General features: G+C 39.8%; 1 protein-coding gene across 1 annotated transcript in view; it reads left to right on the top strand.

The window, feature by feature from the left end:
• LOC119188823 (nuclear pore complex protein Nup88-like) overlaps positions 1–25,589 on the top strand; it is a 132,758-nt gene extending 107,169 nt beyond the window's left edge. The window contains exons 3-14 of the mRNA XM_037436830.1: positions 15,917–16,030; positions 16,807–17,019; positions 17,709–17,877; positions 18,626–18,754; positions 20,381–20,477; positions 20,585–20,753; positions 21,396–21,495; positions 22,141–22,254; positions 22,968–23,105; positions 23,811–23,899; positions 24,897–25,053; positions 25,481–25,589. Of these exons, the coding sequence (XP_037292727.1) occupies positions 15,917–16,030; positions 16,807–17,019; positions 17,709–17,877; positions 18,626–18,754; positions 20,381–20,477; positions 20,585–20,753; positions 21,396–21,495; positions 22,141–22,254; positions 22,968–23,105; positions 23,811–23,899; positions 24,897–25,053; positions 25,481–25,573 (1,582 nt within the window). The 3' untranslated portion in view covers positions 25,574–25,589. The remainder of the gene's footprint in view (positions 1–15,916; positions 16,031–16,806; positions 17,020–17,708; positions 17,878–18,625; positions 18,755–20,380; positions 20,478–20,584; positions 20,754–21,395; positions 21,496–22,140; positions 22,255–22,967; positions 23,106–23,810; positions 23,900–24,896; positions 25,054–25,480) is intronic.
• The last annotated feature ends 333 nt before the right edge of the window (positions 25,590–25,922 follow it).

Below are 25,922 nucleotides of genomic sequence, written 5' to 3'. Positions count from 1 at the left end.
CGTCGACGCTAATAGTTAACAAAAATATATGGGAATGACATATCCTATCAATAAATCTATAGCTACGATATGTAATTCTCGTACTTTTTATACGAAGACGACAAAGTGAACCCACTGTACCTGATGGTAAGTGGAATGGGGTCCAGTAGAATATCGACCGACGAGAGATGATTACCCCTAGGCAGTCGAAACAATTATGCCTGTTGGAACTGGATATACATAACTTTAGCGTTAACGATTGTAGATAGATATTGTATACAGCCTCAGGTGGCAAATATACGGCAAGCCTTGAACAGTGTCTCGAGCACGGTTAAGGGAAAAGTATGGTGATGGAACCTACGATCCTTGATTTACGCGCAAAGGCTTTCCCACTACAAAAGTCCTGTAAACGCTAGCAACTTATAACGTCTCCAATACATCAGCGCCATCTATTTCAAAAGTTTAATTAAAAATCTCATATGTCCCTATGGAAGCAAATTAACGGGAGAAAAACTAAGTCTAAGTGTTGATCCAGGCCATGGTCTATCCCTGTGCCAAAATTCATCAAAATTCGTTCAGCTGTTTCCGAGTTTACTTCTAACAAACATCCGAACATTCACAAACTTTCGCAATCATAATATTAGTAAGAAGTAAATTGTGTTTGTTTAAAGAATAATTTTCTGGATGATATTTATTACTAAAAAATAATTTCTCAAGCTCTAACTCAGTTTACATTGAATTTCCTCCTAACCAAAGAAAAACAACACACTTTTCAATGAGAAATACGTTTCCAGTTATTTCAATATAATATTATGACGTCACGCATGTGGGTTTTGATTAACTCTGTATTTCTCGGTACCGATAGTTTAAAGGGAAATCTAGAGTGTGGGTGGTTCTAGGAACGTCTAGCTTCTATATAGGCACCAGTGGAAAAGGGTGACGTTCATAAATGAAGCCTATGCTGGTACTATTAGAGCAGGTTTTTGGATATTTAAGTATTGACTCTCAATTAGGTAATGATTTCAATACCTTCGTATCAGTATGAAAGTATGTAAATCCATATGTTCATAAACTTTGGCAGTAACAATATTAGTGATATAATACCATTGTAGGATTTTTGCTGGTGGTAAGATATATTTTATATCCGCCCGGATAGCGAACACCGTACACAAGGTGTTAAAACCCGTCATCGTGGCCCACGTAAGTGTGTCGCGTTCCGAGATGAGCCTGTGAATATCAGGTTCCACCAGGCCGGCATAATTGTGGCGACTGTTGGGGGGTAATCATCTCTCGTCAGACGACATTCTACTGGACCCCACTCCACTTACCATCAGGTTCAGTGTGGTCACTTTGCTGTGATTATAAAAAGATGATCGTACAGTAGAACATTTTCACATTAGAATTTAAGAATAGCAGAGCGCTATAGCAATTAGTCTACAACATGATTGGGCCAGCTTGATCGAAGCATTATCAAGGATAACCGATAGGGAGTGACACTTTCCTGTTGTGTTACGTATGGTGAGTGAGATTTCCGACGGTCCAAATAACTCTTCGTTTAATCCCTATTCTTTCCCTTTAAGTTCAGCAACGCATCCATAATTCTTCTGGCATTGTGGATTTGGGAAGACTTCACTTAACACCGTATGATCCTTGTTCTTTTGCGGGATGTATGCAATGTTCCGACTTTTGAAAATTGAAATTGCGTTTACGATAGTGTTTGCGTTTAGTCGACCACTGAAGCTATAGATTTGATGAAGGAGCTGGCGTGGTGGTGGTTTTGCGAAGGATTCCATGGCGTAATTGGTCTTGTAAATTATCGTTTGTTTCGACAACGAAGAAAAATGTGGGAACGAAACCTGCATTTGACTATATTTACTGATCGTTGTGAAACTAAATATATTATGTATCTGGGTAATTATGCGAAAAAACGTTGAAGACACTAAAATATCGAGCGTGGGGCAATGCTTTAAATGAATTCAAAGTCTTGACTACGCATACTGTTAATAAACAAGCTTGACCCTTGCCATCACATAAGCGACCTGCACATTAAGTTGCATAAAAAAATAACTGCATCACCCGCCATCCGTATAACACATACAAACATCCGCTCGGTAGTTTTCTTACTGTGAGCGGTAAACAAACGAATAAAACGTTAATTAAGGAACGCTAACCGAATATAACAGGAGGTATGTACACATAGCGGCGAGCGTTTTCATATAGTTGAAATGTCGAACGATTGCAAGACATTTTTCCCCGGTCCGGACTGGCCAGCGGTGCCGGGGCTCCGTAAATTAAAATGTGAATAATTAACACCGACCTGCAGCCCACCCATCGGGGCACCTAACCCCCTCGCATGCCCCCCGGCCCCATCTCCGCCGGGCCCCCCCGGCCCCTGCAGCGCCGCGCCACCCCTCACATGCCACCCAGATGTATTAGTTTTAAGCTCTCACTTGGTACGAACGCGATTTAGGTTGAATTCAAAAAGACAGGAAAATAGTTAACCTTTCGCTTTAAAATCGCTTGGCTGTGCCTTTAATTTTTCGAGTGCAGCGCCTCGACGGAGGCGTGGGGGCGTTCACGCGAAACTGGCCCTTGCTGTTTTGGCGTATTTATTGGCGGTAGTTGGTTTTGAAGACGCACCGGCCGCGCTGTGCATTCGTCGGTGTGTATGCGACACAATTTGCATATGAAAATATCAGAGGTCCCCCGCTTTATTTTACTAATATTTCATTAAAACGCCCGTTGAAAGCCGGCGCACAGTTCGCACAATGGCGCTGATTAGATATGTCATCATCAAACATGCATAGACTGTATTATAGACTGTTTTAGTATACTACGTACACTGAGCTCCGAGAGCGTCTTAATACTCTTCATATCCCCCATTATTCCAGTGTTTGAGGGTGGGAGTGCATGTTTCTATGCAGTGTAGATACGTGTTAGTTTAACAGCCATCTTCATTCAATTGTCAACCTTCTTTATGGTTATTTATTTATACATACTTAGTTACTTTACTTCTGTGTACCTATCTGTTACCTCCTTGGCTTAGTGACAGCATAAATACATGGACTGGTCCTAAATTCGATTCTCAGGGCGGGCAAGAATTTATAAGTTTTTCTAACACTATTTACTCGGAATTATATCCTTCTTAGACAGCAACAGAAAAACGGCCTATCGTAAAACTAAGCCAAATATTTTTTCAACACGTTTGAGTTTGTATTGACCCCACATTGAAAATGTAAAAAGCCAGATAAAAGTAGAAAAGTTATATTTATTACCACAAAATCAACTTTTGTAATGAAGATAATTATATAAGATGTTTCCTCTTATAACGTATAATACTTCTTTTCGGACTTCTGTATGCCCTCTGTCTACCATTACGCATATAACCTTAAATATAATCAAACCATGGGTCCCGTCAATTAACATTACACAATAGCAATTGCAAAGGTCGAATCACTGGCCCCAAAAAACACCGTTCCAATATTTACGTCTAATCACGTCGAACCGACGACCGACACGTCACCAACACGTCAATCACGGCTATAATCTAATCAACCTGTTCCGCGTGACGATTGTTAATATTGATGATTGGGACATCGTAAAAATAACGACGGTTGTGCTTGCGTCGGTTTGTTTATGACAACCAGTGGAGAAAGGTGAAATTTTCCGAAAGAGAGCCCGACACAATACGTACTGATATTCATAAATGCGGTCTGCAAATTGTTCTGATAATTAGATTCTATAGATTATAATCTATACATAATGATTTCTTATGTTTACGCGAATGTTAGACATTTAAATTAAAATATTATATTAATTTTAATAGGGAAGATGGTTGAAAGCTTCCACAAGCCTGGGATCCAGTTGTACATTTAATTAAATCGGAACCCAAAAGATCGGCTGCCAGACTTCAAGACACTGTGAGCTCATTCTGTGTAGATCAGACCACCAACGGCTAAAAAAAATTAAAAAGTTGTATATTTATAAAATGTAGGTAGATATTGTAACTCTGACTTTGAGGATGAACAACACCTCAGTCCCCCCCGTGACCATGAAGGCTGCAAAGTCTTCGAAACGTCGGGAGAAAAGTAAAATATTAAAACCGCAATAAAATCCGTAAAATAGTTTAATTTAATCTATACATATTATAAAACAAACTCCCCTTTTCTGTTTTTCTGTATACTATCGATTTTCTCAATATCTACTGAACGGATTTTTATGAAATTTGGTATGGTTTAAAGTTTAGGAACCTGGAAACGTTATAGACAATACCGGGAAAATATATAGGGCGACTTTTATCCCGGAAAACTCCTTCATGCGGGCGAAACCGCGAGCAAAAGCTAGTTCTACATTAAGGGAAGTCGGCAGGAATCTGATCATATGGACCATTCGCCACGATGTACATGACACATTAGTAAAATATTTTTTTATTTAGCAGATGCGGTTGCCTCAAACCTAATGGGAGTTTTATTGACCGGTCCAGTAGGTATACAAGCTTAGCTCGTTAACAAGAGATATCTTTTTGTCAGAAATAGCATAAATAGATTTACCATTCGGCCGTAATCTTCATCGGCATCAGTTGATATTGGACATAAGCCAAAAACACGCCATTTGTTATCAATAAAAAGTCTAATTAAATTAAGTTTTCTTCCTGAAACTTGTACCCGAATTGGCTATTAGGATCCCCTCCTAAGCGATCTATTATTACCTATAATTACCTATCACATCATGTGACGGAATATTTACGGCGAAAAGCGTGTGTGTAGAAAAATCTCATCAGTTTAATCACCAATCAGGGCCTACAACCAATACAAATTACAATGGTCCCACGGCCTGGTGTTAATATTGATCACCGTTTCATCACCGCGCGAGAACTCGCGGTCATAAGCGAGCCGGTTCATTATTTATTGGTGCAGGGATGTAGGTGGGCTGGATGTGGCAGAGGTTTTTGGATTTGACGTAATTTTTTTATTGTGATGTCACAATTACTATTTTATTTGTTCATAATGATACCTTATGTTTACGCGAAAATTAAACTATTTTTCGGATTTTATCGCGGTTTTAATGTTTTGGTTTTCTCCCGACGTTTCGAAGACTTTGCAGCCTTCATGGTCACGTGACTAAAGGTCAGGGTTTAATTTTAATTAATGGTTCATTTTAAGTTAATGTGATTATTTTGGCCCTTAAATACTTTTTGACTTGCGGATTACTGTTCAATGTGGGTACATATAATATAGGGGCAGTGATGTGGATTGTACAATAATTAGTACCTATTTAATAAGTTTATATGATTTATAATTTTTTACAGTTGTATTTTTTATTCCAAATAAAAAAATACTAAATTATTCATGCGTCAAATATTCATATTTCGAACGCATATCTTCGAAATAAATCTTCTACTTCGTAAAAAATCTGTTGACACTTCCGCGCGATATCTACATCGCTGTATCTGTTTCGGCAAATGTTTCCGTACATAAGGTGAAATGTCAACGCCCGCCGAACGGTGTAACCGTTCTGACCCCGATGTATTTCGTTTCAGCGATTGTGGACCTTCTACGCGGTGTACACGTATGTGTGTTAACCACTGGTTGATGAGATGGGCAATTGGAGATACTAAGCGCCACCTGTCTGTCTATATATCGATAGTTGGTAGGGTAATTGACTTAAAGGACATTTTTTTTTCGAAAAATTTTGAGTAGTTTAAAAAACATAGGAAAGGTGGTGATTTTAAATATGTATTAAATTAAGTGTGGCAAAAAAATTTGCTTTTGCTTGCAACTTCGCTTTGCTTTTGCTTGAAGGAGTTCTCCGGAGTAAAAGTATATTTTCCCGGGATAGAAAGTAGTCTAACCTTCCCAGGGTCTTAAACTATCTCCATACCAAATTTTATAAAAATCCGTTGAGAAGATTTTGAAAAAAATGGTAACATATGTATACAGACAGAAAAGGGGACTTTGTTTTATAATATGTATAGATATATATAATATGACATCAGCCCTGTATTATATACTGCAGGTTTCCACACGATGTTTTCCTTCACTGTTGAAGCTAGCGATTAGTCACAAAGAATACACACATAATTTTAGAAAAGTCAGGTGTGTGTGCCCTTGTGATTTAAACCTGCGGACGCTCGTCTCGGCAGTCTGTTCCACTCCCAACTAGGGTTTCGCCGCTTCTCCTGTATCCACTAACTTTGTGACAAATCAAAATCCAGTTTTAGCATATACTATACCTTCAACAGTTTTAGCCTTTACTTTAGATAAACATATAAAACTTGTTACAAACTTACGCATTTATAATATTAGATATAAGTTTAGCGTATTCTTTACAAAAGGGCACATTTCATACACCAGGGTGACAGAACGCACGTCACAGTAAACAATACTAGGACACCCCAGAGAGCCGTACGCGACTTGCATATTAAACATCACGCACAAGTATAGAATAAATTAATAATACAATATATTTTTCTATTCAAACTCCCCTATCGTGAGTGTTTTTAATGTTACTACTGGAAGTCATTGCGTACTCGAATGTATTTTTATAGAAAATTCGAGTTTAAATTAAGTATGGAAAGTTACGCACTTTCCAGTTAAGTTACTGCAAAATGTAATTGCAATGATAAAATTATGATATAGATATTTGTTTATATTTAGTTTATTTTAATGAAGGATATTCCCTCCATTCTACGTAATCATAGGTTATTTTTTTATTTCGTGTAATCGTGGTAGATTGATGAAAGATAATGTGTCAAAACATACCCCTGATGGGGCACAGCTGGTATATCCATATTCCGCCGTGTGTATTCCCGTGATGTGAGAGGATGCGAGCCTATCGCCATTACGTGGAACCAATTCCTGACTCCGGAGCCAATTATTTATTTAGACTGAGTAGAAAGAAAAACCCAACACCACTTTGACCCTCATCAGGAGATCAAATACAAGAACTCAGCACTGCAATCTTACTGTAATACAACTACACCACTATAGCAATCAAAATGATGATAAAAATTTAAAAACAACTACGCACAACTCACTGAAAACTCACAAATTTCTCGCCCCAACGAATCGTAAACAAACAGTACCAACCGACCTCATCTATAAAACGTCGTTTTAAACCGCGCGTATAAAACTGCTACCATATATTATATTCGGTTTGTTTTAATTAAAACAGAGGAACCGGCGAGCCGAGAGCCGATGGCCCGTGTCGCGTCTCGCAATATTTTCCAACACCGAACAAAAATTGTGTTTCGCGATTTTTTTTATTTTTCTACCCTTATTGACTTAACGGATGACGCGGGACATGTTTGGTTATGTTATTAATTTATTTATTTAATGTAAGGTCAATGAGCTTGTTAGGGTTGACGGGTAAGTGTTTATTTTTGGGTTGTAGTTTGGAATGGGTGATTTTTATTGAACGAAACGAGCTAGACGCTCGCCTGGTCATAAGACTGTCCATTAACAGTAGGAACAAAGTCAGCCAGTAGCCAGTGTAACTACTGGACATAATAAGACTTAACATGTCATGTCTCAGTATGGCGAGCTCTGGAATACCAAACAATACTTTGTAATTTAAGGTGTTGGTGTTTCTGATGTTTACGGGCGGTCATATCGCTTACCATCAAGCGAATAGCAAGCTCGTCTCGTCATTCAAAGCAATAATTAATAAAAGAACATCAACCGAATTTTAAATTTGTAGACGCCACGTATTATTGTTCGCCACTCTGAGACAGTGATCAAACTCGCTACGATAACCTTCAAACCACAACATATCAGTACTAACGAAATACCGTTTGACACCAGAAATAAACATTGACCACTTGCCCAAATGAGCTCTTGCGTATAAGGAGCCAACCTAGTGACAAACTGAAGCGGCCTTTTTCTTTGCCTGAGAAGGTAATATAGAGGTAAAATCGACTTATTCCAGTCCACAAATCTTTTACATTTAACTATAGACTGTATTTAATAAATGTGAGTGTAGAGGTAACCTAAAATTTTAAATATTTGTAGTATCACAACTTAACTTCCTAAATTTTGATAATATTTTTTTCCCAACAAACCGATTGAGTCCCATTGAAAAGTCCCCTCCGAACGTACAAAACACGTAATATAAACAAAAAAATATATTGTATGAACGTAACAATAAAACATTGATGATTTAAATCGAACCGCGGCCCATACATTCGCGCGGCGGGCACACACCGCCGCCTCATACATCACATCGGCGTTAGAAATGCCCAATCGCCCGCACGCCATCAACACTCCAAATAATCGTAAATTCCCGTACGGACAAAATATAATAAATTGGTGATGAGATCTGCGCAAAAAAACTACCGCAACACCAAAAATGAACTTTGATTCTAAATTCGAAAGGTCCAAAATCGTTCAAATGGCGACCGAACCAATGAGTCTATATTTGCGCTGGCAACCCTTTGTTGTCGGCTTTTTTCGGTTGTTACAGAGTAAAGGCTGATAGAACACGTTTTTCAAATCATTAAACAGTTTGGTCGCGGCGGTCGAAAGGAGGTTTGCGGGAAAAAAAGGAGCGAACGTACCGGCGAGCGGACGCGTCGAACTGATCGTGTGCGGTGCGATAAAACCATACCGCGGCCGAGCGTGCTTGATCGTTGGACGATAGAATATTTAAAGTAACTTAATGCAGTGAAATACCAAACAATATTTTGTATCTCAAGGTGTTGGATGGTGTTTCTACTGTTTATGGGCGGTCGTATCGCTTACCATCAGGCGAATGGCAAGCTCGTCTCGTCATTAACAAAAAAAAAGATGAAAGAATTGACATCGTCTAGAATCTATTGGATTGGTCACTGTGTAACCCCGCCAAACCCCTTCAACCTCTATAATATAAATGTTCTGTAGAAAATGAGATTACGATTAAAAAGGAATTGTTGGATATATTTTTGTTAAGTAAATACTACATAACACTTATGCGTAAAAATTCGTTCTTTATATATTATAACGCTTTTTTGCTCCCAATTTCGCTAATTCCGATAAGATAAATAATATTCAGACATGATGCTGTTTATTGGTAAAATAATTTATTTGTATTGCTTATTAAGCACTATAAAAAACCAAGACCAAGGTAAAAAATATATTGGAAATTTTAGAATTTCGTATACATGTCGAGTAAAGGCAATAACTAAATCCTCAACAAAATATTTAATGAACATTTGATAACAAACGACTTGAGACGCTGGCTAGTATAAAATAATACAGGTGATACGATGAGCAAAATAATTGGGCCAAGTATCAAAACACTCCGATCGAGGCATTTCCCCGTCGGCGGCCAATTCCTCACGTGTCGCGTCCACCATCGACACTCGTCGCTCGACACTTTCCGCGTTTTTCGCAATTTTCGCAATTTTCGCATTTTCCGCACTTTCCGCATCGCACCGCCGGCTATTCGTAAACATTTGGTAAGCTTTCGGATACACGTGCGCGTGCATTTATACGATTAACCTTGTGGAATTTGAAACGTTTCTAGTCTACGTGTTTTATATTGGAAGCTAAGGCATTTTTATGCAGTCAACCAAGCTGACGTTATGACAAATTTGACATTAAGGTACTACGTAAAGTAGATATTGTCGTTCTTGGATATAAAAGGACTTTTCTGGATCGGTTTTGATATGAATCGTCTGAAATCCATCACGCAAAAAAACGTCGAAGAAATAATAATACTGGAAAGCCATACATCACTACATAGTATAAAACAAAGTCGCTTTCTCTGTCCCTATGTGTGCTTAAATCTTTAAAACTACGCAACGGATTTTGATGCAGTTTTTTTTAATAGATATAGTGATTCAAGAGGAAGGTTTATATGTATAATAATAACATCCATTAAATAGTCAGCATTGCACCTGTGCGAAGCCGGGGCGGGTCGCTAGTCATCTATATAATATTATGAGTGTAGGGTACACCAGTTTAGCCTAAACCATTTTCGTCTAAATATCTGGTAAAGTGCTAAGTCTCTGACGAGTTAAACGTTATAACCACTACTTCTACGATGGCAAAGAACTTCCCTTAACTATAGTCAAGAAAGGAAAAAAAATTGAGGAAGGCGGGGAATGATGGACCCTCAGTAATCTTACTACCCATATAAACATAAAAGTTTTATTGAAACATCCCAAGTTGAAATAGACGAAAAATCTTCAAAAAAATAAATCAAAGGCTTACGAAAGTGGCCCATCGATCAAAAACTAAGACCGCACGAAACAATAACCGGGAAACCACCCCAGCGTTTTAAACACGAGCAATATCTTCCGTGACATAAAATTCGTAAGGAAAAGTTTAAATATCCCCCGAATTTGCCGATCCAACCGACCAATAGGACATAAATACACCCCAATGTATTAAATTGAAATCGTATAGATCCCTTTGTACGGCGGTCAGACTATTTTGCATATAGAAAAGTGCTTTTTTTGATATTTTTTTATGTTCTCTGAGTGTATTTGTATGAAAAAGTGCAGCCGACCGCGCCAACAAATTAATGGAGGGATTTCTGTGGTACTTTATTGGTGTATCATTGGTTTTGAGTCTTTTGAATGTTTTTATACTATGGTGGAGTTTGTTATGTGATTTAAATTTTTTATGTAGTAGTGACGTATTTGATCTGTGAATAATCTTGTACTGCATTCGATTCTTTGGGGCAATCAAACTGTTTTGGGCGATTATGACTAGCACTATAATAAAATACTACTAGAATAATTATCAGACTGTCTCTTGGTAATGGAGTGGAGCCCATATTATGCAGTTTTAACCGATTTCCAAAAAAAGAAGGAGGTTATCAATTTATGTCTGTACGTTTTTCGTTAATTAAAATTCTAATCGTGAAAGCGGCTTCTTCAGGTGGTGTGTAATTGCAATCGAAGTGCACCCCGTCGGGTACATACACCTGTCGGAGTTTTTGTCCGGGCCACTAATGGCCGTTGTACTAATGACTCAAATGAGAACGTAGATGGAGGATGGAGCAGAATCGGCTATCAAAATAGTGTTATTTTCTATAGCATTAGGAGATGCATGGAGTAAGAGAAATGTGTGTAATTGAGTATATCTTCTTATTCTGTTAATTGATGTCAATAGAGGGACGTAGTGAGTGATGTCACTCCCTCATTTGCGACAATTTGGATCCAATACTAATTGCTAACTTTTAGTCCCATTTTTGTGGCATAAAAATACAATTGAATATATTTTGAGGCTTTAGAAAAAGTTAATTGCTCGACTCGATGTCATCGATCAAGTTCAGAAAAGAATAGCGCGGTGTCTTCGTACCGCGCTTCGGATCTGCATCAAACGATCGCAGATTGCCACAATCAATTTTCATTAGACGCGAATACAGTTCAAGGAAAAAGGGCCGCCGACCGCCGACAATTTTTTTAATAGTACCAATGTCATTCACAGAAGGACAAATCTACCGGTTATTAATGATTCCTTTTTTGCCAATAAAGGAAGCCTCACAAGGGACGAAACAAAACATTGCGCGGGTGTCGAACGAAAGTAGAATTTATCATGTAGACGGCAGTCGCCGCCAATGTCCATTTGGATAATGCCCAACGCGATTAAAAATATAAAAATACCCCACCGGGCGGCTGAGGGGGCGTTCGGGGGGTAGGATGTGACGGAGGACACCGCTCTGAGGACACAAAAGGATTATAAATGAGAAGGAATTTTAGATAATATTTGTACGTTGGATGTGGATTGTAATGTCGGCGAGATCGGGCCCGCGCCCGCCGCCGCGCCCCCCTGGCCCCGGTCTGCGCGGCCCCGTCTCCCCTGCTACCCGGCGTCGCCTTCCGCGATCCGCGCCTAATGAGTGTTTGTATCAATTTGTTAGTATTGTATTTGAATATTTTTGTGCGTTCGTTACGTTTTTAATCCGTTGCGGTGGCCGCGGCGTGCGGTGCCGCGGATCGATGTGTTTTTTGTTTAATATTCTCCTTTTTGTGCGAGGAGGCGCGTCCGTTTGATCGGCCAGTTTTGTGTTGATTAAAGGCACTTTGGAGTCGGACAATGCGGGCTTGCGACCGCTCGCCGCTCGCCGCTCGGACGCGACGTTTTGTTCTCGCTGTTGCAGTTCCTTTTGATCTTAATTTGGGTTTTATTAGCGGTTTATATTGATTTCCATTAGGTTTTTGTGTTAATTTTATTTTCTATGTTTTCTTTTGTCGCTGCGGTATGTTTTATTCTTGCTAATGTTTTAAGAATTGTATTGACTTCTAAATTGAAGTAATATTTCCTAGGTAAAACCTATTAATGCTTATTAACATGTAATGTGCAATATTTCAGAGAGGTTTAAGTGAAGAGCTTTAAAAACACACAACTGGAATAAAAATTATTTCCATTACATTTTTATGAAAACAATACCCGAAGAGCACTAATTACGAATTGATGTTGCGTTCATTTTTAAATTAAATCGAGCTTTGAAAAATAAAATTGAACCTCTACTGAAAAAACATGAAACCGTGTGTTCCAGCGATGATACCATCGCGGCGAGCGTAACAAAATACTAATTCATTTTTCCATATTAATTATGAATATAACACATTTTAAATATAATTTTTTCAGGGCACATTTTACAACGCGCCGTGAATCCGAACGAGCGAGAAAAGAAAATAACCGACCGTCGCGACAAGCGAGTGTTTTCAATTCATTATCTCGAAAACAAAAATTTCATTAGACCCAGAGATTTCCTTTTTAAATTTAATTATTCATATTTAAATTAAACAAAATATAATAGAGGTCCGCCCGCTGGAGTAAAAAAAAAACCGGCGGTCTTATCGTATCATATTTTATTAACCGAATTTATAATTCCGCGCCGATTCGAGTAAATCCCGGACCGCGGGGCGGGGCGGCAGCGGTCCATGCCCGGGGAAATATTTATGAATGCCATGCAGAAAAATCCACAATAATATTTCAGGGTGGCGGTCTTCACTTGCCCTCTCTCCCTGATCTATTTAAAAAAGAGGTCCCGGAAGGACAAAAGGGCTCGGGGCTCGTAAAAAAAACACTGGACACGTATAGAGGTTACCGGCCGTCCGGCGTTTTGTCTGATTCTTATTTTTTACCGGATCGGATCCTTTTGCGTCGGTTTTTATCGGTTTTTGTTCCGGAGAAGCGCCGGCCGCGCCGGTTCGTGCGGCGCACGGGCCATTTGTAATTTTTTAAAGCTTTTTATCCTAGTTGCCTTAATGTGTGAGCTCTTTGTCTTTTTGATATTTTAATTTTGTGATTAATTGTAGGGCGACGGGTCAGGAGGGGTAAAGAAAGTATATGGAACAAAGTGCTTGTTATTCATTCGAGAAATGTGGAACTCGAACAAGACTTCGTTAAAAGGAATTTCTATTACGTAGGAATACAACAATTCTCATTACTAAGAACAATATGAAACGGTGGGTACAATTATGTACTGCGACATAGAAAGAAAATCGACTGCGTAAAAGGTTATCAAGGAGTCTGCTACACACCGATTTTACTCTGTAATCTATACTGATATATATGAAGAGTTTGTTTGTTTGAACGCGCTAATCTCAGGAACTACTAAATCGATTTTGATTTTTTATTCACTAATAGGAAGCTACATTACTCATGCGTACTGTAGACTTTTATAGCAGAAAAACGTTTTCACAAAGGCGGAGTCGCAGTCAAATAAAATACTTACTACTTGGTATTGGTTACAGCATCGCACACGTAAATAGACCTTCCTGATAGAAAAATCAGTCCGTTAAATAATATTTGCATTTAACAGGTTAGGTTACAAATTTCATATTTAATTTATTTGTTTCTGGGTTTGTTACGTTACTCAAGAATCTTGATGAAAATCGGCGCCAAGCATTTACTTTTAGAGTTAGATCCTCTTGGCACAGTTGTGGTGCACCATAATGTAGGTTAATATCTAAATATAAAAAACTGTTTTTTTTTTCTTGTGCCTAATTCATAGGTATGAACATTTCTTATACATTATAATGTATCACACAAATAGTTGCCAGTGTAGTGTATAGCCAGTTCAACCTACTAACTTGCATGTCGGTCACCTTGGTTCTCTAACGGATCACTTCGTTACGAATTTTGTCTTTTAGATAGACTCCGAACATAGCTCTAAATAAATGTTTTCTTTCTGTTATTACCTAAAGTCGTTAATTTTTGGATAACTGAAATATGTTACGGACTCAATACCAAATATCCTAAAGAAATCAACACTCGTGCTTACTTATAATTTATAACCGAAAATCATTACCATCTCTATCACACAAAAACATAAAACGAAACAAATATTAACACCACAAAACGCATAGCAGAACTTCACTATAACACTAATTCGTCAATAGGGACCATCGGAGTTTCGGCTTCGGGCATGCATTCGGGATTCGGCCATGCTACACGTCAAATAAACGCGCGTAATCACATTGGGCGCGTGCGAGTGTGAATCGAGTTTGTCGGTCGGTAATGCAGCGCGCATCGCACGGTTACATCGCATCGGATTTGTAATGATTTCATGTGCATTGAAAGGGTTACGTGGATTTGTAATTCATTTGTTTGTATTGAGTGATGAGTAAAACTTGTGAGATCGATTGAATGGAATTTCTCAGTCTTTATAATTAACGGCGCCTTAAAATTTGCCGCCAAGTGCCGCGTGTTTTATATGGATTTACAAAGCAAGCATTTTGAAGGCGTTCTAAGTATACTTGGTATTTGTTTATTCATCTGAATTTATCTCTTACCAATTTAGGATCGATATGCTTTTCGAAAGTATTACAGGCAGGGTTTAGCTTAATTTTTAAGGTCCACCCAGGGTACCGGAAATGCCGGCGAAACTGGGATTCAAAGCTAACATCTCTCGTTCGAAAACCTACATACGCTGCCACTAGACCAATGGGACAACATAGTTAGGTAACGTGTCGATCCTACTTAACAATATAAACGTATAAGTTTTTAAAGTTATTTGTCAGATGTTGATTATTTAAACACTAAAACCTCTAAATGATATTGGGGTAAATATGACACATCTTGCTTCAAGATTAGTCTCAATTATTTTTCCACCTGACTCAAGCTGGTAACAAAATCCTTCGTTTGCCAACGCTCAGCTGATTGTAACGAATAGTTCCAAATTTAAATTCTTCATTAGCAAAGACGATCGCAGTTTCCCGCGCGGATAAACAAGCGCGCGTCCAAAAAAAAAACATGGCGGTCGGGCGTAATCAAATAATGGCCGAAACAGACCACCTAAGGGCCCCGGCTCGCATCCTTGCCGCGTATTTATCATACGGAATAATGAATGAAGCCTTTTTTGCCCCGATAATAATGGGTGCAGTGTTTAAAAAAGGATTTTGAAGGCGGCAGGTATAGGAGATTGTGCGGGGGAACGTTTTTATGGTTTTTCCCGCCAAGTATTTTGTTGGATGATTTAAATATGGCGGTTTTTGCGGTAATCTACCGTCGGCTTTGGGTGTTGTGTGTTGTTTGTATGTGTAAAAGAAATAAAAATGAAAGCAGATTTGTTTTCAAATCGCCTCTGATGCTTCAGAAAGATAAGAATTCAGATTATTGAAACGTTTGCAATGTTGCCTGAAAGTCTTGAAGCAAGAGAGAGAAAAGATGACTATGAAATATTCATAGAATTCAAATGGTATGATAAAAAATGTTAATAATTTATTGTTTGTTTAATGTATATATTTGTCGCCAGTTCGAAAAGCAATTTCTACCAGAAAAAACGGACGAAAAACTCTCTGTCATACTAGATTATCTTTAAACGATATACCAATCGATACCTTCAATAACATAAAATCAATTTGGGTCTGTTCCCACTTCTCACACTAGCATCACAATCTTTATCCTTCAAGGGGTAGCCAGAGGTGCAACCATGGCACCACCCACTTTTCACCAAATATTTTCCTATCGTTCTCATAATGTTGTTTGTATTTTTTCAGGAGCGTGTCACTCGACGAGAGGTTCCTCTACACATTGGGAGATGTCCGTCGCGTGCACTGGCATCCGAATTCACTGTCACACGTCCTCGTGCTGGTCTCTGATAATACTATCAGGTAATATAATAGTTACTTACGTAGGTTTCAGACAAGCCGCTCATTGTGGTAGTTCAAAATACAAAACAGATTGAAAAGGTTATCGAAGTCATGTTGATATTTTTCTCTGTTTACAACAGTAAAGTTGTAAATTTCCTCAACGGCGTGCTTTGCTATCGCTTTAGTATACACTCCGCACGTAGCCAATAACGTTTTTTCCAAAGTTTCATTTTAACATAAATTGTATATTTTTTTTAAGTAATATTTTGAATTTGCCTGTGTGGCGTAGTTGTATTACGGTACGACTGCAATGCTGAAGTCTCGGTTTTCATTCATGGATCGAGCAATGATATTAGGTTTTACTTCTCTGAAAGATGGTGCACCAGTTGCACTAATGTTTACCCCTTTGGGGACGAAAGGTGTAAGTGTGTGTGTGTGTGTATTTTTAAGCTGTAAGACCAGACCATTTAGTAGAGACTTTGCCGGCATCACACCCACCACTACAACTCTTGTAAGCCAGGATCAGCAGTTGCACGCATTTTATGACACCGAGCAGTGAAGCTCAGCGAGTCTCAGCGAAAACGAATATGCCATTATCCCGCAACGAAATTAATCAAATAGAAAGATAGGGCGGAGTTGGAAATATTAATTGTCCACTTCCCTCCAGAGCAATGCGGGTGACAAAATCATGATCTAAGGAGACGTTTTAACCTCAAGGATAGGGACGTTTAGTAGTTAATATTACATTAATCGTTATGTTGACAACTCCAAACCCGAAATACATCTCTCGATTTCAGACTGTATAACATAGCTCTCCGTTCGGGCCCGAAGCTCGTCAAGGTGTACACGATCGGCCCGAAGCCGTCCAGCCTGCTCGCCGGGAAGACGATCCTGGACAGCCTCGGAGACACTGCGGTGGACTTCACCCCCACACCGGATGGGGACCAGCTGCTCATCCTGAGGGGAGATGGCGAGGTTTACATGCTGTCGTGTGATTTGGAGAGTAAAAGGTATGGAAAGAAAGAATAATGTATTGTCGCGGTACATGAATTTAAAACCATATACTTCTCGAAAAGAACACTTTACCATAAGTTATTTTAACAATGAGTGCAAAATAAAATTGTATATTAAATATTCATAAAAAGCAATTTAATTTTACATGTTCCAAGGCCATTATTACTACAAGAAAATTTGTTAAGCGGCAACATCAAGTTTTTTGGCGAAAATATTAATTGTTTTTCATTAATGTATTTTTGCACAATGTTAGGAAACGAGTACGTAGTTTTATTTAGTAACGAAATGTAAAAATGACTCTACATATAAAAGTGAGAAACAAAAATTAAAACATGTTTCATATCCAAACCGGGACCACTATGTGGCCATCTCAGGAGAAGCTGTGTCACGACAACCAAAACTCTAATATTGCTCTTTAAAGTCAGTTTACGGTGTAAAGTGCAGAGCTTTATAGAAAAAAAATACAGTTTTTTTATGAAAGTTAGTTGACGTATTTTTGTGGCGTATGCGGTACCGAGTATGAAGGTATCGGGTTCGATTTTCGGGTCACGTTAATTGACTTTGAATTTTTCATAAAAAAATTGTCTGTTAAATGGCAATAAGCTGATCAATTCATCGGCATTTCTGCCTACCCCTGAATTTATGATACTGTAAGATGTTATATAGATGTATTATTAACTTCCAGCCCGCCCCACCCGAAGCTGACCGGGCCGATCGCGATCTACCCCCCAGCGGACGACAACTACGGCTCGGAGTCGTGCTCGATCCTCGCGCTGGGCGGGGGGGACGTGCCGCCCATGGTCATCATAGCCACCTGCACCGCGTCCATATACCACTGTTTGCTGCTGCCGAATGTGAGTACTATGATACTACACTTAAGAGCTATTTTTTTTTGACAAAGTGACTTCACTGCACCTGATTTTAAGAAGTGAAGCCAAATGAAAGTGCCGATTACTACGAGTAGGAGGTGTTTTTTTTTTTTCAAAGTTCGTCAAAGTGGCTTCATTGTACCTGATGTTAAGAAATGGAGCCCAAAGAAAGTTTCGACCGATGTGGATGTTTTGGAAGGTTAATTGCCATCGACCATCGGAATTGAAATTAGGGTCAATTCATACGAGCGCAGAGTCAATGTGTATCGGGCACAGATTCTAGATTCCGAGCTGTTACTGAGTAGAAAAACCTTCATTCAAAATAAGACAATAACTCTATTATTATTTAGTTTTTTTTTTTTTTGTAAAACGGCGATAATCTAGAGTTAGTTGGAACGGACTGCCGAGACGAATGTCCGAAGGTTCAAAACTCAAAGGAACACACCTTAGACTTTTCTAAAAGTATATGTGTACTCATTGTGAGTTATCGCTTGCTTTAACGGTAAAGGAAAACGTCGTGAAAAAGCTTGTATACCCGAGAAGTTCTCTATAGGATTTTTGAGGATGTGTGAAGTCTCCCAATCTGCACTACAGCGAGGTAGACTAAGGCCTAATCCCTCTCAGTAGTAGAGGAGGCCCGTGACCAGCAGTGGGACAGTATATAATACTGATACTATTATTTATATATTTATTATAACTCTTTTAAGTCTGTAATGATGTTCATATATTGTAGAGTAACGAATCAGAAGCGGCAAACGGCGACAGCCACGCCCTGTACGTGGTGGAGACCGTCGAACTGAACATCGTACTGAACTCGGAGGACGACGCGCTACAATACTCTTATCCAGTGCAGCTGATCCAGGTGAGTTTACCATTTATCTTGTATAGGTGTATTTTGTGGCTTCGCCTGCGTGAAAACCATTCTTGGAGTAAAAGTGACACTAAACAGGGTCCTTTCGGCATTGCATTACTAAATTAAACCACATACCTTTCTATTTGGAAATAAGACTATACAACAAGTTACTTGTGTCTTAGATGTAAAATAAAAAAGTGTAAGATTCGAACAAAATTAATATTAATAAAAAGTGATTTTAATTTTACGCGCCCTAATACCACTATTACTTCTCTAAGAGAATTCGTCGCAGCGACAATATCGTATTTTCAGTCAGAAATACATCCACGCACACGCCATATTCGCTAAACTAAAAAATGATCAAAAAATAAGAAAACTAAAACCAGGATTTTCGGTGAAAATATTTGTTATTAATGGATGATTTTTGGCACAACGTCAGCAAAGTTGAAGATGAGTATGTGGTTTCATTTAGTAACGCAATGTCAAAATGAACCTCTATATATTTTTCTTTATGAATTATTGCTTGCTTTAAAGGTGGTCTCTCATATGTGAGAGTCCGCTTGGGTTGGTGCGCCTGTAATGTTTATTTCTACCGTCAAGCAGTGTGTATTCACTTGTGTTCCGGTTTGAAGAACACTGTAGCCAGTGTAACTACTGGACATAATGAGACTTAACATCTCACGTCTCGGGATGTCGAGCGCAGTGGAATACCAAATACTTTGTAATTCAAGGTATCGGATGGTGTCTCATAATTCAATGTGTGAGATGGTGTTTTTATTGTTTATGGGCAAGTAACGGGGAACGTGCACCAACTGATATCATTATGCACGCACACAAGGCAAAGCAAAATTACGTAGGTACAGCAATATGCTGTATCATATTGACGCAACGACGAATGACGTAACTGTCACGTACACTAGAGAGACTTTCCCGCCCTCACATCCACCACTACAACTCCTGTAAGCCAGGATCAGCAGTGGCACGCATTTTATGACACCGAGCGTTAAAGCTCGGCGAGTAGGGAAAACTAATTTGTCATTATCCCGCAACGAAATTAATCAAATAGAAAGACAGGAGGAGTTGGAAATATTTACGTAGTCACGCACACTAGTTTATAATCCTTGGTCAACTAGTTTTAGTGTCATTGAAGCACACTACGTCTAGACCATTGATTCCCAAAGTCTTCCAGGTGATCCCCAGGGGTCCACGGGAGACTTGACGGGGGTCTACGTTGGCGTGTCCAAAAGATCGGGTTCACGAAAATTTATCTGATTTGATAGTTAAGTACTAAAATGTCGTCTTGGCCTCACTAACGTAGGTAGATAATATTGACAGGGGTCGTAAGGGGCGCGGTGACCCGAGCATAACTGTCCAGACGCCCCACGCGGTGGCGGGGCGGTATTTGTAATGCACCTTCTCTGCGTAACCAAAAAAAACAGATGTCAACGGAAACAAGTAAATCCTTGAATGAGGGGTCTATAAGAAAAAAGTTTGAGAATCTTCGGTCTAAGACATTCTTTTGTCTAAGTTTTAACACTTGATCGCTAATTATATCAAAACAAATGTACAAAACAGTTAATAACTGATGGATTTGTTTGAATTATGTTTCGATTGAGTATATTCTTGTCCCCACAGTGCGCGGGCGGCGCGTACGCGGCGCTGCACGCGGGCGGCGCGCACGCCGTGTCGCTGCCGGCGCTGGCCAGCCTCGCGCACTACGCGCGCGGGGACGGTGCGTACACTCACACTGGACTCTACACATATATATATTGTATCCCCTAGCGCGCGGGCGCGGGTACGTCCCGCTCCGTGAGTCGTAAGCGTCAGTGTTATCCCCAGAGGACGCAGAGAGCTTGCTGGCGAGCCTGTGCTCGCGGCCGAGCGTGTCGCGGTACGTCGTGCACACGGGCGGCGCGCGGGCGCCGTGCGCGCCGGCGGGCGCGGTGGTGACGGCCCCTCCACTCCCCACGCTGCTGGTGCTGTGCGCTGACGGCGCGCTCATCGCCAGGTGACGACTGATTATGGACCTTCAAAAATTGTTTAAGGATCTCTATTGGACAAGAATCAAATTCGATTTACATCACAAGATTCTTCTCACTTTAACCATCATTATAGGGCGTTACTGCCTTGTAAGATGTTCAAAAGCCTTACGATGAACACTTTCCTAATATCAACCCTGTATTATATACTGTCCTGTTGAGCACGGGCCTCCTCTACTACTGAGAGGGAATAAGCCTTAGTCCACCACGCTGGCCTAGTGCGGATTGGTAGACTTCACACACCCTCGAAAATTCGTAGTAGAGAATTTCTCAAGTATGCAGGTTTCCTCACGATGTTTTCCTTCACCGTTAAAGCAAGCGATAGCTCACAAAGAATACACACATATTTTTTGTAAAAAAGTCAGAGCTGTGTGCCCTTGGGATTTGAACCTGCAGACATTCGTCTCGACAGTCCGTTCTACAATCAACTAAGCTATCGCCGCTGTTTCACATACACTTTCCTGCAGGCACAATTAACCTCGCCCACAACGAAGATAATATAAACTTTTGAGTAACACATTAGAACTTAGAATTGTCTTTGATATGGGATACCAATAGCTTTAAAATAAAACATTAGTTAAATAATCTAACCGAACCACTGTCTATTGCAGATCTCTAGAACCGTACGATTTAGAAGAACAGCTGTACAAAGAAATTCAACTGAAAAATCCCGCGCTTGAACAAGACGACCTGCGCAATATGATGAAAGAGGTAACATTGTTTATTTTCACCTATATGATTGTTAATCATTATATTTGATGTTATTATAGTAAAATAATGAAATACTATACGTGTAATGTAAAATAAGGATAAATTCAGAGAATGTTTTTATCATTGAGCACTTATTTACACGACTTGACATAATGTTTCTAATTTTAAATTATATTAGAACTACGAAGTTCTACAACAGTAATTACTTTGGTTTACGATTATTTTAAAATTGCAGAAATAATTGTCAAAAACATTCTAACTGACTATTTTTTCAAAATACTGGGAACTAGCTACTGATTAAATAAACTACGGGCGAAATTAACCAATTGGAGTGAAGTTAGTCTCACATGTTTACAGATGATTTATTTTGATTGGTCCAATTTCCCTATCAGGATCATTTATTGATATCGTCTAATAGCCGTGCCAATTTTTTTTTATTTTCTATTATTGCTTTCTATGATGAGACGAGCTTGCCGTTCGCCTAATGGTAAACGATACGACCATAAACAGCAGAAACACCACCCAACAACTTGAATTACAAAGTATTGTTTGATATTCCACTGCGCTCGCTATCCTGAGACATGAGATGTTAAGTCTCATCAGGTCCAGTAGTTACACTGGCTACAATTTTTTCTTCGTTTCCAGCGCCAGAAGCTGACGTTCTCGTCGATCATCCAAGACATCCTCACGCGGGAGGTGTCGCAGCCGATCCTGCACACGGACCGGCGACACGAGCCCAGCCCCAAGGAGTGTCTCGAAGTGAGTACTAAATAATCTACTATTGAAAAGGACTCAGTAGCTTACCATAGAGGGGCTCTGTATAAAAATTGGTTGGGGGGTCCTTCAGTACGAACTTTTGGGCGCCTGCCTACTTTAGTGTAGGTATGGGTCAAGAAGGGGCCTCAAAGCTCGAGGGCCCCGTATCACATTGTAGTTACATTTTTTTGTAATTATGTTGTGTAGTGTACTGTGCGTGCACATACATGACAGGTATGATACGGGAACGATTTAGTAATAATGAAATAACCATTCTGAATGCCGCTTTAATTGCAACTGATCTGAAAAAATATATTTTGAGTAATGCTAAGTGACATTTGCTTATGATGCTAAAGTGAATCAATATTAGTGTGCGGTGATCCGTACACCTTAGACACAAAAAGGAGATGAAAAGAATTATAAGAAAACCTATCAACTCTTAACTACCATCATCGTGGCCGGTGACGTAGTTGTATTACGGTACGACTGCATTGTTAATGTCTTGGTGCCGATTCTTGGGTTAGGCAAAGTGATGTTGGGTTTTCTATTCAATATCAGCCCGGAGTCTGGAATTCGTGCTCGATATGGCGATCAGCTTGCCCTTATCATCATAGGAAGGAATACATATGGCGGAAAGTGGGTGCACCAGTTGCATCTCTGCCTATTCCTTCAACGATAAAAGACGTGTGTGTGCTCATTGACATTGTGTGTGTCAGACGCTGAGCTCTGCGTGCGTGCGGCTGCGCGGCGAGTACGTGCGCAGACTCGCGCGCGCCGCGGCCGCGCTCGCCGACAAGCTGCGCGCCGTGCACACGCTCGCCGAGCGGCAGCGGGGGTGGCTGCACGCGCTGCAGGTACACACCACACACCAACCACCACACGCCAACCACTACACATCACACACCCACCACACACCAACCACCAACCACTACACATCACACACCAACCACCACACCAACCACTACACATCACACACCAACCACCACACACCAACCACCACACACCAAACACCACACACCAACCACCACACACCAACCACCACACACCACACCACCACCAACCACCACACACCAACCACCACACACCAACCACCACACACCAACCACCACACACCAACCACCACACACCAACCACCAACCACTACACATCACACACCAACAACCACACATCACACACCAACCACCACACATCACATACTAACCACTACACATCACACACCAAACATCAAACACCATATACACAACTAAAGGCTCTGTCATTAATAAGTTTTCAATATAAATAATTACATCAGCCCTGTATTTTGTAATGTATCACTGGTGGGCACGGACTTCCTTTAATACCGGGAAAGCGTCCACCATGCTAGGCGGTTTTTCTTTTTTGTTCGTGGAGGAATTACCTTATTACTACCGCCCAGTCCTCATGGTAGCGACTGAGCATTTATGTTGGGGTCACCCTGTCTTACGACAAAGTCAGTTACACATTTTACCACAATATGGTGAGGTTTTATTTTCTTGGTCAAACCGTATTGATATTATATTATGTATTTGTAAAATTTTCAGAAAGAAATAGACGACGTACAACTACAATCGGTTGTTTTGGAAGAGAAGCGTTTGCTCGCGGAGAAACACCAGGATGATATTAAATATAGGTAAACTTTGAAGTCTATGAAACATTGCCTTTCAAAGAGGTGCGCACCCCCTATAGAAGCTTCACTACATGTGAAGGGGGGTTGGTTAATGTAGTATTTATATATGTATTCCTCGGAAACAGTGCTTTTTGCGTATGAAAGGTACAACTGCTAACGAATATGCAAATTTTACATAAGTGTGTTGTGGTCCGGTATCAGCTACTGTAATGTGTATATCTGGTTTTAAACATGCCGACATAATTGTGTCGACTGGCGAGGGGTAATCATCTCTCGTTGGACTCTCCTATGCTTACCATCAGGTGAAGTGAGGTCACTTTACCATCTATACTATTATATAAAGCTGAAGAGTTTGTTTGTTTGTTTGTTTGAACGCTAATCTCAGGAACTACCGGGTCAATCTGAAAAATTCTTTTTGTGTTGGATAGCCCTTTGTTCGTGGAGTGCTATAGGCTATATATCATCACGCTATACCCAATAGGAGCAGAGCAGTAATGGCTAATCTCAGGAACTACCGGGTCAATCTGAAAAATATTTTTGTGTTTGGATAGCCCTTTGTTCGTGGAGTGCTGTAGACTATATATCATCACGCTATGACCAATAGCAGGGAGCAGTAATGAAACATGTTACAAAAACAGGGAAAATTTATTAGTTATGAGAACTTCCGTTGCGTTCGCTGCGTAAACGGTCAAAGTTATACAACAATGATGAATGAGTATGACGGGATTGTTCCTCTTAAAAGTTCTATAATAATATATTATAAAACAAAATCCCCGCTGCATCTGGCTGCCTGAACGTGTTAAACTCAAAAACTACCCAACGTATTAAGATGAAATTTGGTATGGAGACAGTTTGAGACCCTGGGAAGAACATAGGCTCCGGGAAAATATAAGCGTGACTTTTATAACGGTAAACTTGAGCCCGAAAAACTTTATAACGCGGGCGGAGCCGCGAGCAAAAGCTAGTATAAAATATATATGTTATTATGTATGTGTCGCAGGTGTTCCGCAGTGGTCCGCGGCCTGCGCGCGAGCTGCCGCGCCTCGCCCGCCGAGCGGGAACTCCTCGCCGAGCTGCACACCTACAAGCGGTGCCGCGAACGGTTCGCCGATCAGATACAGCAACTCAAACAGCACTCCAAACGGAACGCTGAAGAGGTCTGGCATCATAAAAATTTGATTGAGAAGGAACAATATTACAGCCGATTTTTGTACCTGACAAAAGATAAAATTATCTTGTTTTGCATTATACAAATGTAAATCTGACAAAGAGATGTATGGGGTATTCAATCCGTAAACTAATTGGATTAAAAATGACGTCTTTCATACAAATAATTTAAATTGTATTAAAATTTATAATACTTTGTTAGAAGAATTCACAAACCATCTGTTCAAACTGTCGGTTCATCTCACCTTTGCAACTAAACACTCCTAAAAAAGTATTTAATAAATCTATCTAATTCTTAAATGCTATCCCCCGTTATAACTTCATCATACCGCATTCATCAGTTCAGTCCGTCAGTTTAATTTGACTGCATGCTATATCATTTAAATGTACTATAATTCGTATAAATACAATTTCCAGATCAATAAATGGCAAGAAGAATACAAGAAGAAAGACGCAGCTTTGGGCAAAACGCATAGCGACTCGATCCAATCTATTCTACAACAGCAGTAAGTAATTTTGTACAAATAAATATAGGGGAAGCGTGGGGTAGTGCTATTCAAAAATAAATTTTAAATCACTTATGTTTACTGCATTTTTTCCTTTTACAAATGCTGAAACTCACAGAGTCTAGAATTCGTTTATTGTTGCGACAGGCTCGCCTCTCCTCACATTGTGGGAAGGAAGCTTAACGTAAAATTGATGTAACATTACCACTTCTGCCTATGCTTTTAGTTGTGAACCCATATGTAAGAAGTTCTTACTAATTACAGACTACATAAACGAGATTCAATTTATAAAGTTTAAAAAGTCAAATCTCACACTCATACGCAACGTGCTTGAAAACAAGTACATTTTTTTC

Source organism: Manduca sexta, chromosome 9 (assembly GCF_014839805.1).
Source record: "Manduca sexta isolate Smith_Timp_Sample1 chromosome 9, JHU_Msex_v1.0, whole genome shotgun sequence".
NCBI lineage: Eukaryota > Metazoa > Arthropoda > Insecta > Lepidoptera > Sphingidae > Manduca > Manduca sexta.
Note: the sequence above shows the minus strand (reverse complement) of the source record. Positions and strands in the feature narration are given on the sequence as shown.